The sequence below is a fragment of the Vicia villosa genome, linkage group LG2, assembly GCF_029867415.1.
Source record: "Vicia villosa cultivar HV-30 ecotype Madison, WI linkage group LG2, Vvil1.0, whole genome shotgun sequence".
NCBI classification, from domain to species: domain Eukaryota; kingdom Viridiplantae; phylum Streptophyta; class Magnoliopsida; order Fabales; family Fabaceae; genus Vicia; species Vicia villosa.
In genome coordinates, this window is record NC_081181.1 from 96,860,934 (window position 1) to 96,874,342 (window position 13,409).

The 13,409-nt window shown below is 32.6% G+C and overlaps 1 protein-coding gene across 1 annotated transcript; it reads left to right on the top strand.

The window, feature by feature from the left end:
- The first annotated feature begins 8,431 nt into the window (after positions 1–8,431).
- On the top strand, positions 8,432–9,003 carry LOC131646485 (uncharacterized). The gene is made up of 2 exons (XM_058916514.1): positions 8,432–8,498; positions 8,597–9,003. Exons 1-2 carry the CDS (start codon positions 8,432–8,434, stop codon positions 8,854–8,856), a joined length of 327 nt encoding a protein of 108 aa, XP_058772497.1. The 3' UTR covers positions 8,857–9,003.
- Positions 9,004–13,409: the final 4,406 nt, after the last annotated feature.

Genomic DNA, 13,409 nt, shown 5'->3' on the forward strand with positions numbered 1-13,409 from the left:
ACCTCTTCTTTATTAAAAAAAATGTAAGTAATAAAATATTTATTAATTTTAATTTGACAAATAATTATTAATTTTATAAATATTAATGACAATTAATTAACTATATTCTTTTGATCAATATCAAAATCTGACTATTTGAAAATTTAATACTCCATCCTCATCCGTTTCTTTTTAAGTGTCGTTTTAGCAAAAAAAAAAAAAAAACTCTTCAATAAAGATAGTGGATTGTTGTAGTTATTTTTTTTATTATACCCTCTTTTATTTTCTCTTTCCAAATAAATTCAATCATACACTCTCTTTTTCCAATAACTAATTGAGAAAATAATTAATTTTACAGAAAATGTAAAGTGATGTTATTGAAAAAGTAAGAGTATAATTAACAAAAGTAAGAGTATAACATTAAACTATAAAAACGACACTTAAATAAAAACAAAAAATCTCTTCTAAAACGACACTTAAAATACTTTACATAACCGGGTACTATACATTTGCCAAGTTTATATATTAAATTAAATGTTTTGAAAATATATGGACTAATTATATAATATTATAATAATATTGTTTTTATTTCATAAATTTAAAATATAATATTACTTTCTCTATTTATTGAGATAATTTAATTTGATTAAATTGTTATAATAATAACTACACAATAAATACATGTAGCAATAAATTTAAAAATATTCCAAAGTTATATTTCCCAAATATTCCCATGATACCATATCCTTTTTGCTGCATCAAATCTTCTTGGCATGTAGTTCAATATTAAATGGAAAAAAACAGATGGTGTAAATTTTTTTGAATTGCAGTCATACTCAACACCTACACCTAAAATACACACACCTTCAGCCATACACCTAGCTTCCTTCACTAATATGCTTAAAATAACATCATAAAATTCTTCACTAATATACTTAAAATAACATCATAAAATTAAGGGTCTTAATAACCGGTTCCCTCAAGGCAGTCTTTAAACATATTAAATAAAAAAAATATTTTTTATAAAATTTAAGATTTCAATTTTCAATACACTTTTAATACATTAAATACACGCATTTCAATAAAAATGTATTACTTTAATCACTTAAAGAATGTCCCAAACACACTCGTTAGCATTTCCGGAAAAAAAAAAAAAACAAAAGACAAGTTTTTGCACACACAGAAGAATAAATCATTTTCTCTTTGATTTGAATGAATCCAACATATCATAATTTTCTATTTTTATATAAAAAAAATCGATTACAAAGAAATAAAAAATTACAAAAGAATTTACTCGATACTATGCATATGACTTTTCTTCCTCTTTTGGTTTTATTTATGGTTGAAGTAATGTCTAAAACTTTTCACCTTAATTCAATGTTCAATTTATTTAGGAATTATAATAATCAGAAAGAAAAGTTTAGTATTCAATGAGAGACAACGATTCAGATCTATATAAAAACAAAATATAAAATAAATAATAATGTCTTATAGCAAAAATGCAATGCGAGCTAATAGTATAAAACATTAACATAAAAAAAGTGCAACATGATAAAGAGAACAACTTACATTACATATTTATTTTAATTTCTTCTCATTGTATTCATATTTATAGGGTGGAAGATACAAACCTTTAGAAGCATTGCTAATGAAACAGTCCATCATTACAAATGCATAGCAGAGAATTTGAAAGATTGAACATAGAAAGTGCAAAAACATCATTTTTCAAAGATAATGTCATTAATTTCTTTCAATCAAATATATGACACAAATTACCCTCACAAAATTAAATTTTGGGATAAAAATAAAAAGTTACTATAGAATTTTCCAAACCATATTATTTTCTTATATGGTAGATATTTTATTAAAAATATTTATATTCAATATATTAAAAATAAAAGGCTTAAATATACTTTTCGTCCTGTAAGTTAGCGTGTTTTTGATTTTCATCCCTGTAAGTTATTTTTTTGGGTTTTAGACCCTATATCTTACTTTTTGCTTGAGGTTTAGTCGCTAAAGTCAAAATCCGCAGGAAAATCTGCAGGTTACCTGCGGATTTTCTTGTGAAATTTCCTGCTGATTTTGATTTTAGGGATTAAAACGAACGTGAAACTGAAATATAAGGACTAAAACCCAAAAAAATAACTTACAGGACGAAAATCAAAAACACGCTAACTTACAGAGACGAAAAGTGTATTTAAGCCAAAATAAAAATAATTAACTTCTTTTAAGGAGCAAAGATATATGTTTCATTAAAAAACTTATATTTAATATATTAAAAATTAAAATAATTAATTGAAAAAATATATATTTTTAGATAAAAATCTTAAAGAATTTCTTGAGACACTTTATTAGCATGACCCTTAATTAATTATGGTGATTTATGATTTATGTCAGTATTTTGCTAAATTGGAAAAGGTAGAAATTAATACCACCCGCCATATTAGGATTGTTGGTCTCAAATTTATTGTGAGCAACCTTAGTTTAGTATGTTGGATGTTGGGGACTTAGAGTATCACCATGCAATTGTAAATTTTCTTATTTATGCAAGTAATGGAAATTTATGTTAATTTGTGTTTTTTTTTTTGTATTTTTGTCTATATAACCAAATAAGAGAAAATGTATTTATCTATCTCTCTTTCTATTTACTCTACTATCAAACAATAAATAAATTCATCTCATTTTCTAGTCTATTTATTTTTCTGCATCAGACAAAACAAAAGAGGGTAAAAATATCTTGTAAAGGTGGAAAAGACAGAAAAGAAAAACAACTATCTCCATGTGCAAATGTTAAAGAGAAACATGAGCACCGATAACGGCTAGTTGCCTTAGTTTTGACTGATAACGACTAGTTGCATGGCCGCTGATCTCCTTCCTCCTCCTCTTTCTCACTCCATTCCTCCTTCTTTCCACTCTTACCTCTTTGCAATCCGTTCTAATGGATGTCTCCTTGCTTTTTCCGGAAACTAACACAGGGGTAGAAAACTCAAAACCCATCAATGAGCAACCAAAAGCTGCTAGCTCTCTTAAAGTCAAATCCTTTGTTTCAGTGGTATCCAATAACGTGTGTGACATTCCTCTGAGTCAGCTGCCCACGCCTTACCTAAAAGGTGATAGGCTAGCTATCACTATTCCGGAAGATGAATATGCTCTGGGGGTTGAGGCCTGCAAACACCACTTTCATGGACGTGTGGTCTGGTCCAAAGGCTCACAACCGCTCACAGTACCGAGTGTGAAAAAAAACTTCTCGAAGTATGGCCTTCAATTGGAAAATGGGGCGTGACCTCCTTAGGTAAAGGTTTCTTCGAATTTGCCTTCTCTTCACTTGAGGATATGCAACGTCTTAGATCTGTTAATGCTTGGTCTATACCAAATGGAATCTTGAAATTGTTCCCTTGGACAAAGGATTTAGTTCCCTCTACACTGAAGCAAACCTCGACACAGGTTTGGATAAGAGTCCATGGTCTCTCACAGGAGTATTGGAGACCCAAGATTCTATTCGCTATTGCTAGCAGCATTGATACACCAATTTGTATTTACTTTGCGTCTAACAAATCCGCGTTTGAACGACCTTTTGGGCATTTTGTCCGGATTTTGGTTGACCTGGACCTTACCAAAGAGCTAAGTTATAAAATCCTTGTTGAGAGGGTTGGATTTGCTTTTTTTGTAGATATAAAGTATGAAAAAATTTCTGATTTCTACATGTTCTGTAAATGTATTGGACACTCTATCACTAATTGCAAGCGAAAGGAGAAAGATAGTGGGAAAGGAAAGGAACCTCTATCAAAGAAAGACAAAACTACCTACATCCCTACGGGGAAAAGATTCATCCCAGGAGAAAATTCTAAAGTAACTCTTGAGGATCATAGCATTGAGGCAAATGAAGAGGAAGGCAACAATCCTATTAACACCAATTTAGTGGTTATTGAAGACAACCTCCCTAATGGGAAATATGTGGTTCACACGGACAAGAACAAGGAGATTGAGGCTATTAATAATGTGAATAATGACGCCATTCTGGTGCCAATCCTTAAGCCTCCAAGTTTGGTTAACTTAGGGACTGAAGATTCCTCTGAAAGTGAGTTTGTGGATGCTACTCAGCAGGTTGACTATGCTCTTGAAACTCAATTAGATGAGAGTGTCATACCCCAAAATTTTCCCATCTCATTTCACTTTCAAACTCATACAATGATTCAAGGCTCAAGGGCTAACCTAAGGCACACTCTCCTAATCAAAGACCTCATGAACTAGGGTTTTGCATTCTCTTAAGAAAATTGATTAATCAAGGTATCCAATGGATTTCATATGGCTTATTAGGTTTCAAACTATCCCCATTCCAAAATTCAAGCTTCAATTCCAAAGATTGCTCAGTCAATTGCTCAGATAATCAATAGTCGACTAGTTTAACCTAAAAGTCAACTGTGGTCAAAGTACAGTCAAGATTCCTCATTTTTGATCAACATCCTCATTTTGAAGTGACATTAATCAATTGATCAAGAATTTATCGTGATTCATCAAGGAAAGCTTCAAAATCAACAAGATTCAAAGTTGCTAAATTAGGGTTTTTGGTCTAAAAAGTCAACTGTACTTTGTGATGATTTTTGAATTGCTTCTTCTGATCATCACTCATTTCTTTTCTGGACAACAATACACCAGCAGCATTCACAGGATGTTTGTAACCATCCACAAGCAAGTCCCAAAGGTCACCATCTAAACCAAGAAAATAACTTTCCAGTTTATCTTTCCAATATTCAAAGTTTTCACCATCAAATATTGGTGGTCTAGTGTAACCATTGTTACCATTTCCATTGTACTGTTCAGTAGAACCAGATGTAGATGTTGGGTTTGAAGTCTCAACCATCTTAACTTAGCATTTTTCTCTTCCTGAATCTTTTCTAACACGGTTAAGTGCTTGCACCTTAGAACCGGCGCTCTGATGCCAATTGAAGGATAGAAAAACACTTAGAAAGGGGGGTTTGAATAAGTGTGACTTTAAAAAATATTAAGATAAAAACAATTGCACAATGATTTTTATCCTGGTTCGTTGTTAACGAAACTACTCCAGTCCACCCCCTTAGAGTGATTTACCTCAACTGAGGATTTAATCCACTAATCAAACTTGATTACAATGGTTTTCCACTTAGATAACTTATAAGTCTTCTAGAGTATACTGATCACAACTTGATCACTCTAGGAACACAACCACTTAGACAACTTCTAAGTCTTCTAGAGTATACTGATCAACCGATCACTCTAGGAACCTTTACAAATGAATGTAAATTCTATTACAAGAGTACAAAGTGCTTCTTATAAAGCTGTAATCACAACTGTGACATTTCTCTTAAGTTCTAAGCTTAACACTCACTAACTGTTACAAGATATGTGAGGTTGAAGATGACGTTTGATAGCTTTCGGATTTAACAGAGTTTCAGCAAGTTATGCATTTGTGCGTTAAGGAGTTGTAACCTTGCTTCTGATCCGAGACTTCATATTTATAGGCATTCTGAGAAGATGACCGTTGGGAGGCATTTAATGCTTTGCGTGTTCCGTACAACATTGCATTTAATGTTTCACTCTTTTGTCAACTACCTCGAGCCTTGCTTTTCCTGCTTTTACTGACTTTGCCTTTAATAGCTTCTAACGTTCCTTTTGTCAGTCAGCGTAGCCTGCCATCTTGTACTTGATTCTGATTCTTATATTTGTTGATACAACGTTTGAATATTCAGAGTCAATACAGCTTGGTGCAGAGCATCTTCTTGTCTTCTGACTTTGAAGTGCTTCTAGCGTGATACTATAAGAACTTCAATGCTTCTGCTTCTGAACTCATGTTCTTCTGATGCTTCAATAGACCATGTTCTGATTCTGCTTGACCATCTTCTGATGTCTTGCGAGAGCATGTTCTTATGTTGCAATCTTGAACTTCTTGAGCCATAGCTTCTTAGCGCTGAATTGTGCATACTCTATATATATTTCCTGAAATGGAAAATGCATAGGATTAGAGTACCACATTGTCTTATACAAAATTCATATATATTGTTATCATCAAAACTAAGAATATTGATCAGAACAAATCTTGTTCTAACAATTTTCTCACCTAAGGCTGCAGAGTTGTTTGAAATCTCGCGGACATTCATGTAAAACTCATAAATGGTTTCATCCTCTTTCATCTTGAGATTTTCAAACTTAGTGGTAAGTATTTGAAGTCTCGACATCTTTACCTTGGACGTGCCTTCATGTGATGTTTTGAGAATATCCCAAGCTTCTTTAGCCAACTCACAGTGTTGTACAAGTTTGAAGATGTTTTTGTCAATACCATTGAACAGTGCACTTAGGGCCTTGGAATTGCCCAACGCTAACTCTTCTTCAGATTTGCTCCATTGAGTTTTAGGAATTAGAACAGTGGTTCCATCTTCCATAATTTTCTCAGGATGTTTCCATCCATTTTCAACAGCTCTCCAGGCCTTGCTGTCTACTGACTTAATGACTGCTACCATACGAGGTTTCCAGTAGTCATAGTTAGAGCCATCCAGGATAGGTGGTCTGTTTCCAAACACTAACAGTTCCTTCTCCATAGTACCAAAATTTTGTTATCCCTATATCTCACCCAGATGTAAAGAGGCAGGGTGCCTGCTCTGATGCCAATTGAAAATACTAGTAACACACGCTCGATGTCAAACTGGATGTTATGACATCCACAATTAAGTAGCACAGACAATAATAACAAACAGCATAAAACAGTAAAGAACACACAGAATTATTTACCTAGTTCGGTTCAAACAACCTACTCTGGGGGCTACCAAGCCAGGGATGAAGTCCACTATCAGTAGTATCAATTCAAAGCTAAACTCCCCCGTTTACAACTTATCACTTAATCACTACCCAATGAACCTTCTACCTAGGTTCTACCTAGATATGGAATATCTCCATTTCACTCCCCCTCAATCATAGCAATGATTACACATACACAATAAACAATTACAGATAGAAGACACACTTCAAAAACACACCTTGATCTGCTTAAAAGCTTCAATCAAGAGACACACACTCGTGCTTAAAATGTTAGAGTGACACAATGAAAACACAAACTAATTCCAACGCAATCATCAAAGATAATAGCATGGATCACAAGAGACAATTACATAACATCTGTTCTTCACAATATACAATCTTCTGCCTGCGTTCCAAATTAGGATTGCAGTTCTTTTTATATGCAGTCTTGGGCCTTGGGCTTTTTAAGAAACACATTAGGGTTAACAAAGTTAACCTAATTCATACGCCAACTGTATGTTACACAATGTGATGTCAGTAGGATCTTCTGGACGAAATATGCAGCACTCAATAAAAAGTTTCCTAAACAGATAAAAGTGATAAATCAGGAAACACAATTAATAAACAATAACAGCTCCTGCTGTCACACATGGATGTCATGAAATCGATCATGACATTCACTACAAAACATGTATTAGCTCCACACATATATGCAACCTGCATATACACAATCAACCAGGTATGTTTTACCAATAATGCAGCCAACATGCAAAACACCTTCAATAATTAATAAAACACCAAACAAAATAATTAATAATATAATTAATAAAATCCGGATGTTACAAAAGAAACCAATATCCAGAAAATCTAACTATACGAAACCTTAACCATACGAAAATCGATACCTCAAACCATAACCCTTGCGAAAAATGACAGAAGATGAAACCCTAAATTTGAAGTTAAAAGCCAATAACAACAAACATACCTCTTTCTCAAAGGATCTTGCCATAACAAAGTTGAGAGGAGAAGAAATTTAGAAGAGAAGTTTGATGTTGCAATGTTATGGAGAGAGAATGAGAAGTCTAAAACAAATGAGATCGATGAAACGTTTGTGTGGAAATGACAAGAGAGGTGGCGTGTTTGAAGCTTCATGTCTACAGAAGAGCAGGCTTTTGTCAAAAGTAATTGGGGTTTTCTAAAATTTGGGAGGAAGAGAAGAAAAAGTGGTGGGAGAAATCAATACCCAAAGGTTTGAAAAGAAACACGAATAACACAAATCAATAGTTTTTTGTGCTGGTACAAAAAGTGATTTTTAAAAATGTACTAAATTATAGTTATGTTCCCAATAACCCAATTGATTTGAATAAATCGGTAAAAGACATTTTGTACCCCTATAATATTAATTTAGACTAAGACAACAAAAGAGCATTTGTGGAAAATCCAGAACAGTAAATTTTTTTATATTATAGATATATTATTAGTTTTTGACCAAAATAAAATAAAATATTATTATTTTTTGACCAAAATAAAAGGATATATTATTTGGTCATATAAAAATTAAATTTTATGTTTATATCTAGTATTTCAAATTAAAATAGTTAATATATAGTAAAGTACAATATCCCCATATTCATATATAAATAGCACGAGGTATCTATAGAATGCAATGTGTTCTATATACAAAATGGCCAATACAAGAATTCCTGCTTCCACAGTGATTTTTTTCCTGGCATTTTTCATCCTTACATCAGGTAATAATCAATGATCTAATTGAATAAATTGTCTTGGTTTATATACGAATCTTTTACGTTATATCTACGATATTAATCTTATGTCTCATACAATGTAGATATGTGCATAAAACTAGAAGGAAGAGAACTTGATGCAAGCCCTTGCAAAAATGATGAAGATTGTCAAACTGGAGGTTCTTCTTATAAGAAAGGATCTTGTGTTAAAGGAAGTTGTTGGTATTCTTCTTCTTGCAAAAATGATGCAGATTGTATACCTGGTTTTCCTGGTATGGAAGGATGTTGTGTGAACGGAGGTTGTCATTATAAGTGTCCACCAGCTTCTGCTAATACATTCACGGTGGAGCATCCCAAGATGTAGTTTGTTTTGCACACTAGATAATACAAAATGGTTTCTTGAGGTGTCTCCTCAAAAAGTTTTGAAAATTATACAACATAAAAGTGCTTTTTAACCAATAATTGTTAGATAAATATTTGATATTTCATTCACTTTTATAAAGCATCCCATATGAAGCATGGCCAAAAAATATTATATTGTTCCTGAAGAACATATAAATCATCCCTAAAGGATCAAAATATATTGAATTTTTTATATAGTTTCTGAAAAAACATATAAAACATCTCTGCAGGATAGCAAGATAATGAATTTCTTATATAGTTCCTGAAGGATAGAAATTTTTTGAATTTGTTTTACAGTTTCTGAGTAACCGAAGATAAAAAATTAAAAATATGTTTTATAGTTCTTGAATAATTGAAGATTTACAAATATTATTATTTATACTAATAAAAATATTTGTGATAATAAATATAATAAATACTATTATTTACAAATATTAATATTTATACTAATACATATTATTATTTAACCAAGAAATTGTTTATTATTTTTAAATGAAAAATATTTTTTTATTTATATTTGGAACATAAATATAGTTTTTCCATTTGTACAAATATTTGGATAAACAATATATTTTTCCGTATGTAAATATTAAATTGGTTTTGACATTATTTAAAACAAATATTTATGCAATCATTTTGTTTTATAAATATCAACTAATAATATAGTATTTGAAAATGTTATTTTAATTATGTAAATAAATATTAGTAACATAAATAAATACATTTTGCTCGTGTTTGAATTTATACATAATTTAAAATATATTTACTTTTATTTGCTTTAACTGTACAAAAAAATGTAATAACTCATGGGTTCACACAAATTCTGGCATGGATATGTTTCTAAAATATAATAAAAAATAAAAAAACAAAAAGAAAAAGAAAAAAATATTTAATCAAGAAAGTTTATTATTTCAAAAAGAAAAACATATATTTATTTATATATGGAGCAGAAATATAGTTTTTCTATATATACAAATATTCAACCATATATTTTCCCGTCTGTAACATTAAATTTGTTTTGACATTATTTATAAAAAAGTTTATCCAATCATTTTGTTTTATAAATATAAAATAATAACATAGTATTTGAAAATATTATTTTAATTAAATAAATTAATAATACTAACATAAATAAATACATTTTGCCCGTGTTTAAATTTATACAAAACTTAAAATATATTTACTTTTATTTTCTTTAATTGTTCAAAAAAATGTAATAATCCATGAGTTCACACGAATTCTTGTATGGATACGCATGCGTTCCTAAGGGTACATGTACATTACGCGCATATGTTTCTAAAATATAATAACAAGAATAAAAAAAAACAAAAAGACAAAATTATTTTATGAAAAAAGTTTATTATTTTTAAAACAAAAACATATTTTTATATTTATTTTGAACATAAATATAGTTTTTCTATATATATAATTATTTGGATCAAACATATATTTTCCTAAATGTAAATATTAAGTTTGTTTTCACATTATTTATAAAAATATTTATGCAATCATTTAGTTTTTTAAATATCAACTAATAACATAGTATTTGAAAATATAATTTTACTTTTATAAATAATGTAACAACCCACACATATCATTGCCTAGGATAACATGCATATGGTATTAATTGGTACACGAAAGTCATACATAAGCAGCGGAACACATAAGAGTAGTAGTACAAATACAAAGCCGAATGTATCATGGCCAAAAAGATACATAAATCCCAAGTAGTACTATACACCATCCAAAATAGAAATAGCTGAAGGGAACAAAACGATAAGGAACATCATCAAGAAACACCATCGCAAGTCTAATCCATCTTACCCTTGCCTTTATCCTGCCTCGAACCACCTGAAAAAGAAGATTATTGGAAAGGGGTGAGATTACTAAATCTCAGTGAGCCTCCCTATCTTAAGGGTTCACTCGGTCCTAGAGGGTACATACAAACAACGAATCTGTCGTGGATCCGGATTTTGCCTCCCGTTCGGGTACAAATACACAATATGGGTATTATCATCGTTGGAAGTCCCATGACTAACCAATGAGATAATCAAACAAACGCACAAACAACACACAAGTATGCAGTCGCTAGTACAATCACGTCACAATGTTTGTACCAGCCCATCGGAGAGGACCTAATGATATTTACTATGTGGCATCACTAGAGGTGAATAAACAAGTGATCTTACCGACATGGTATCACAATTTCATCGTACCTACATCCGATGTTTTCCCGCTAGAGGAAATGCTTACACAGTACACAATGAGTATACACCAGATCATTCCCATGGAGTACAAGCATTTCCCCGGTAACACGATGAGTATACACCAGATCATTCCCATCGAGTACCCACATATCTCACACCGATCAATGAGTATACACCAGATCATTCCCATTGAGAGCAGTGAATATGCCTAGCTATCCCTTCCCACCAATGAGTATACACCAGATCATTCCCATTGGTGGCCATCCACGGAGTATACACCAGATCATTCCCGCGTGGAGGGGGACTAATGCAATGCATAAAGATGACGACGTACGCAACGAGTATACACCAGATCATTCCCATTGCGTACTCGTTGATGCACAAATATCACGATATAGCATTCCATATAACGCATTTTAACAATTGTACATATTCATGCAATTTGTATATACACGGTCACACATGGTATCATACAATATCAACACAATTCATAAGACATATAAGCCTAAAGAGGCGCCCGGTTCACCAAATTGAACGGGACTGCACTTTGGGGAAAATTAGCATAAAGTTCTATTTCCAACAGTTAGTCTGAATATGCGTTAAATCTATCCAAAAATGATATTTTAGCATCAGGGTTAATTTTCCTAGATAGTGTATCTTATAAGCTATTCAACGGTACAAGGTGTGCGTCAAACGGACGAATGAGCCGAAAGTTATGAATTTCCGAAGTTGGAAAAATTCCCATTCAGACTAAGTGGTAATCATTACATATTATACATGTTAGAGTATCAATCTTTGAACCTAAATCATTGCAATAAAACAATGCTCTTACTTCATTAAATAATAGAACATTAGAAGAGCTTTCTAACGCTTCCGACGGCGCCTAATTCCGAGTTACAGAACTCAAGTTACGCTATTTTCAAATTCTGCTTTTTTTTTTTCCAACGCAGTCTCAGGAAATCGATTTCCAATATGGGGAAATCGATTTCCTTCACGCAGAAAGTCCAAAATCTCCATTTTCTTGATAGTAATCGATTTCCAATATAGGGGAATCGATTTCCTGCAGCTCAGACTGAAAAAAATACATATTTTTCTGCGTAAAACCAGTCCCAAAGTGTTCTAAGTTCAATCCCTACCCAACTCCAATCATCCCAACATTCCAAAATCAATTATACTCAGTCTATAGCAGAATTTAACAGGAGTACATACATATTATCATCATTCAATCATGAATTACTCATCAAAACCCCATAAACCCCAATTTCATACAATGTCCCCAAAACTCCAAGTCTCTAACTAGAGACTCACCTTGATGATGATGGAGAAGCTGTTCAGCAGGATGATGATGAAGAAACAAGAGAAGGATGTTGATTCTTGGTGCATGCAAGATGATGATAACTTGGAGCTTGTGAGACTTTCTTCTTTCCTCCTCCCTTTTACGTTTTCTCTTCTTCTCTCCCTCACAAAATTCTGAATTTTGTTTGTCCCACAAAGAAATGTCAACCAAATCAAACTTTAGTTAACTCTCTTAGGAGGTGAAATGCCTAGAATACCCTTACTACTCATTTAGTTAATTCCTCTCCAATTTAGACTAAATAAGTGGCTTAGTACTAATCATCCCCTAATGACTTCATCAATTAAATTATTGATAGTCATTAGGTGATAACTATACCGGGTATTACATTCTCCCCCCTTAAATTAGAATTCGTCCTCGAATTCAAAAAAAAAACTTACCAGAACAGGTGCGGGTACAACTCTCGCATCTCCGACTCAAGCTCCCACGTCGCTTCCTCCGGACGAGACGTGTCCCACAGTACTTTCACAAGTGGTATCTCCTTGCTCCTCAGAGATCTACTAGCATATTCCAAAATGTGACTCGGTTGTGGCTGGAAAGAAAGGTCTGGTTCTATCTCAATTGCATCCGGAAGGATAGGATTAAATGAATCTGGCACAAACTTCCGAAGCTGGGATACGTGAAAGACGTCATGTAACCCGGATAGTGAGGGAGGCAACGCTAGCTGGTATGCAACTTCACCTACCCGTCTCATGATCTGATAGGGTCCCACATATCTCGGACTAAGTTTGCGCGTCTTGAACGGTCCTTTCAACCTCAGTCTCGGAGTAACCTTCAAAAACACATGATCACCCTCTTTAAATTCTAAGGGTCTCCTCCTTTTATCTTCATAACTTTTCTGACGATCTTGCACTTTCTTCATCTTTTCTTGGATCATTCTGATCTTTTCCGTTGTCTCCTGAATTATATCTGGTCCAAGAATCCCTCTTTCACCAATTTCTGTCCAACATAAGG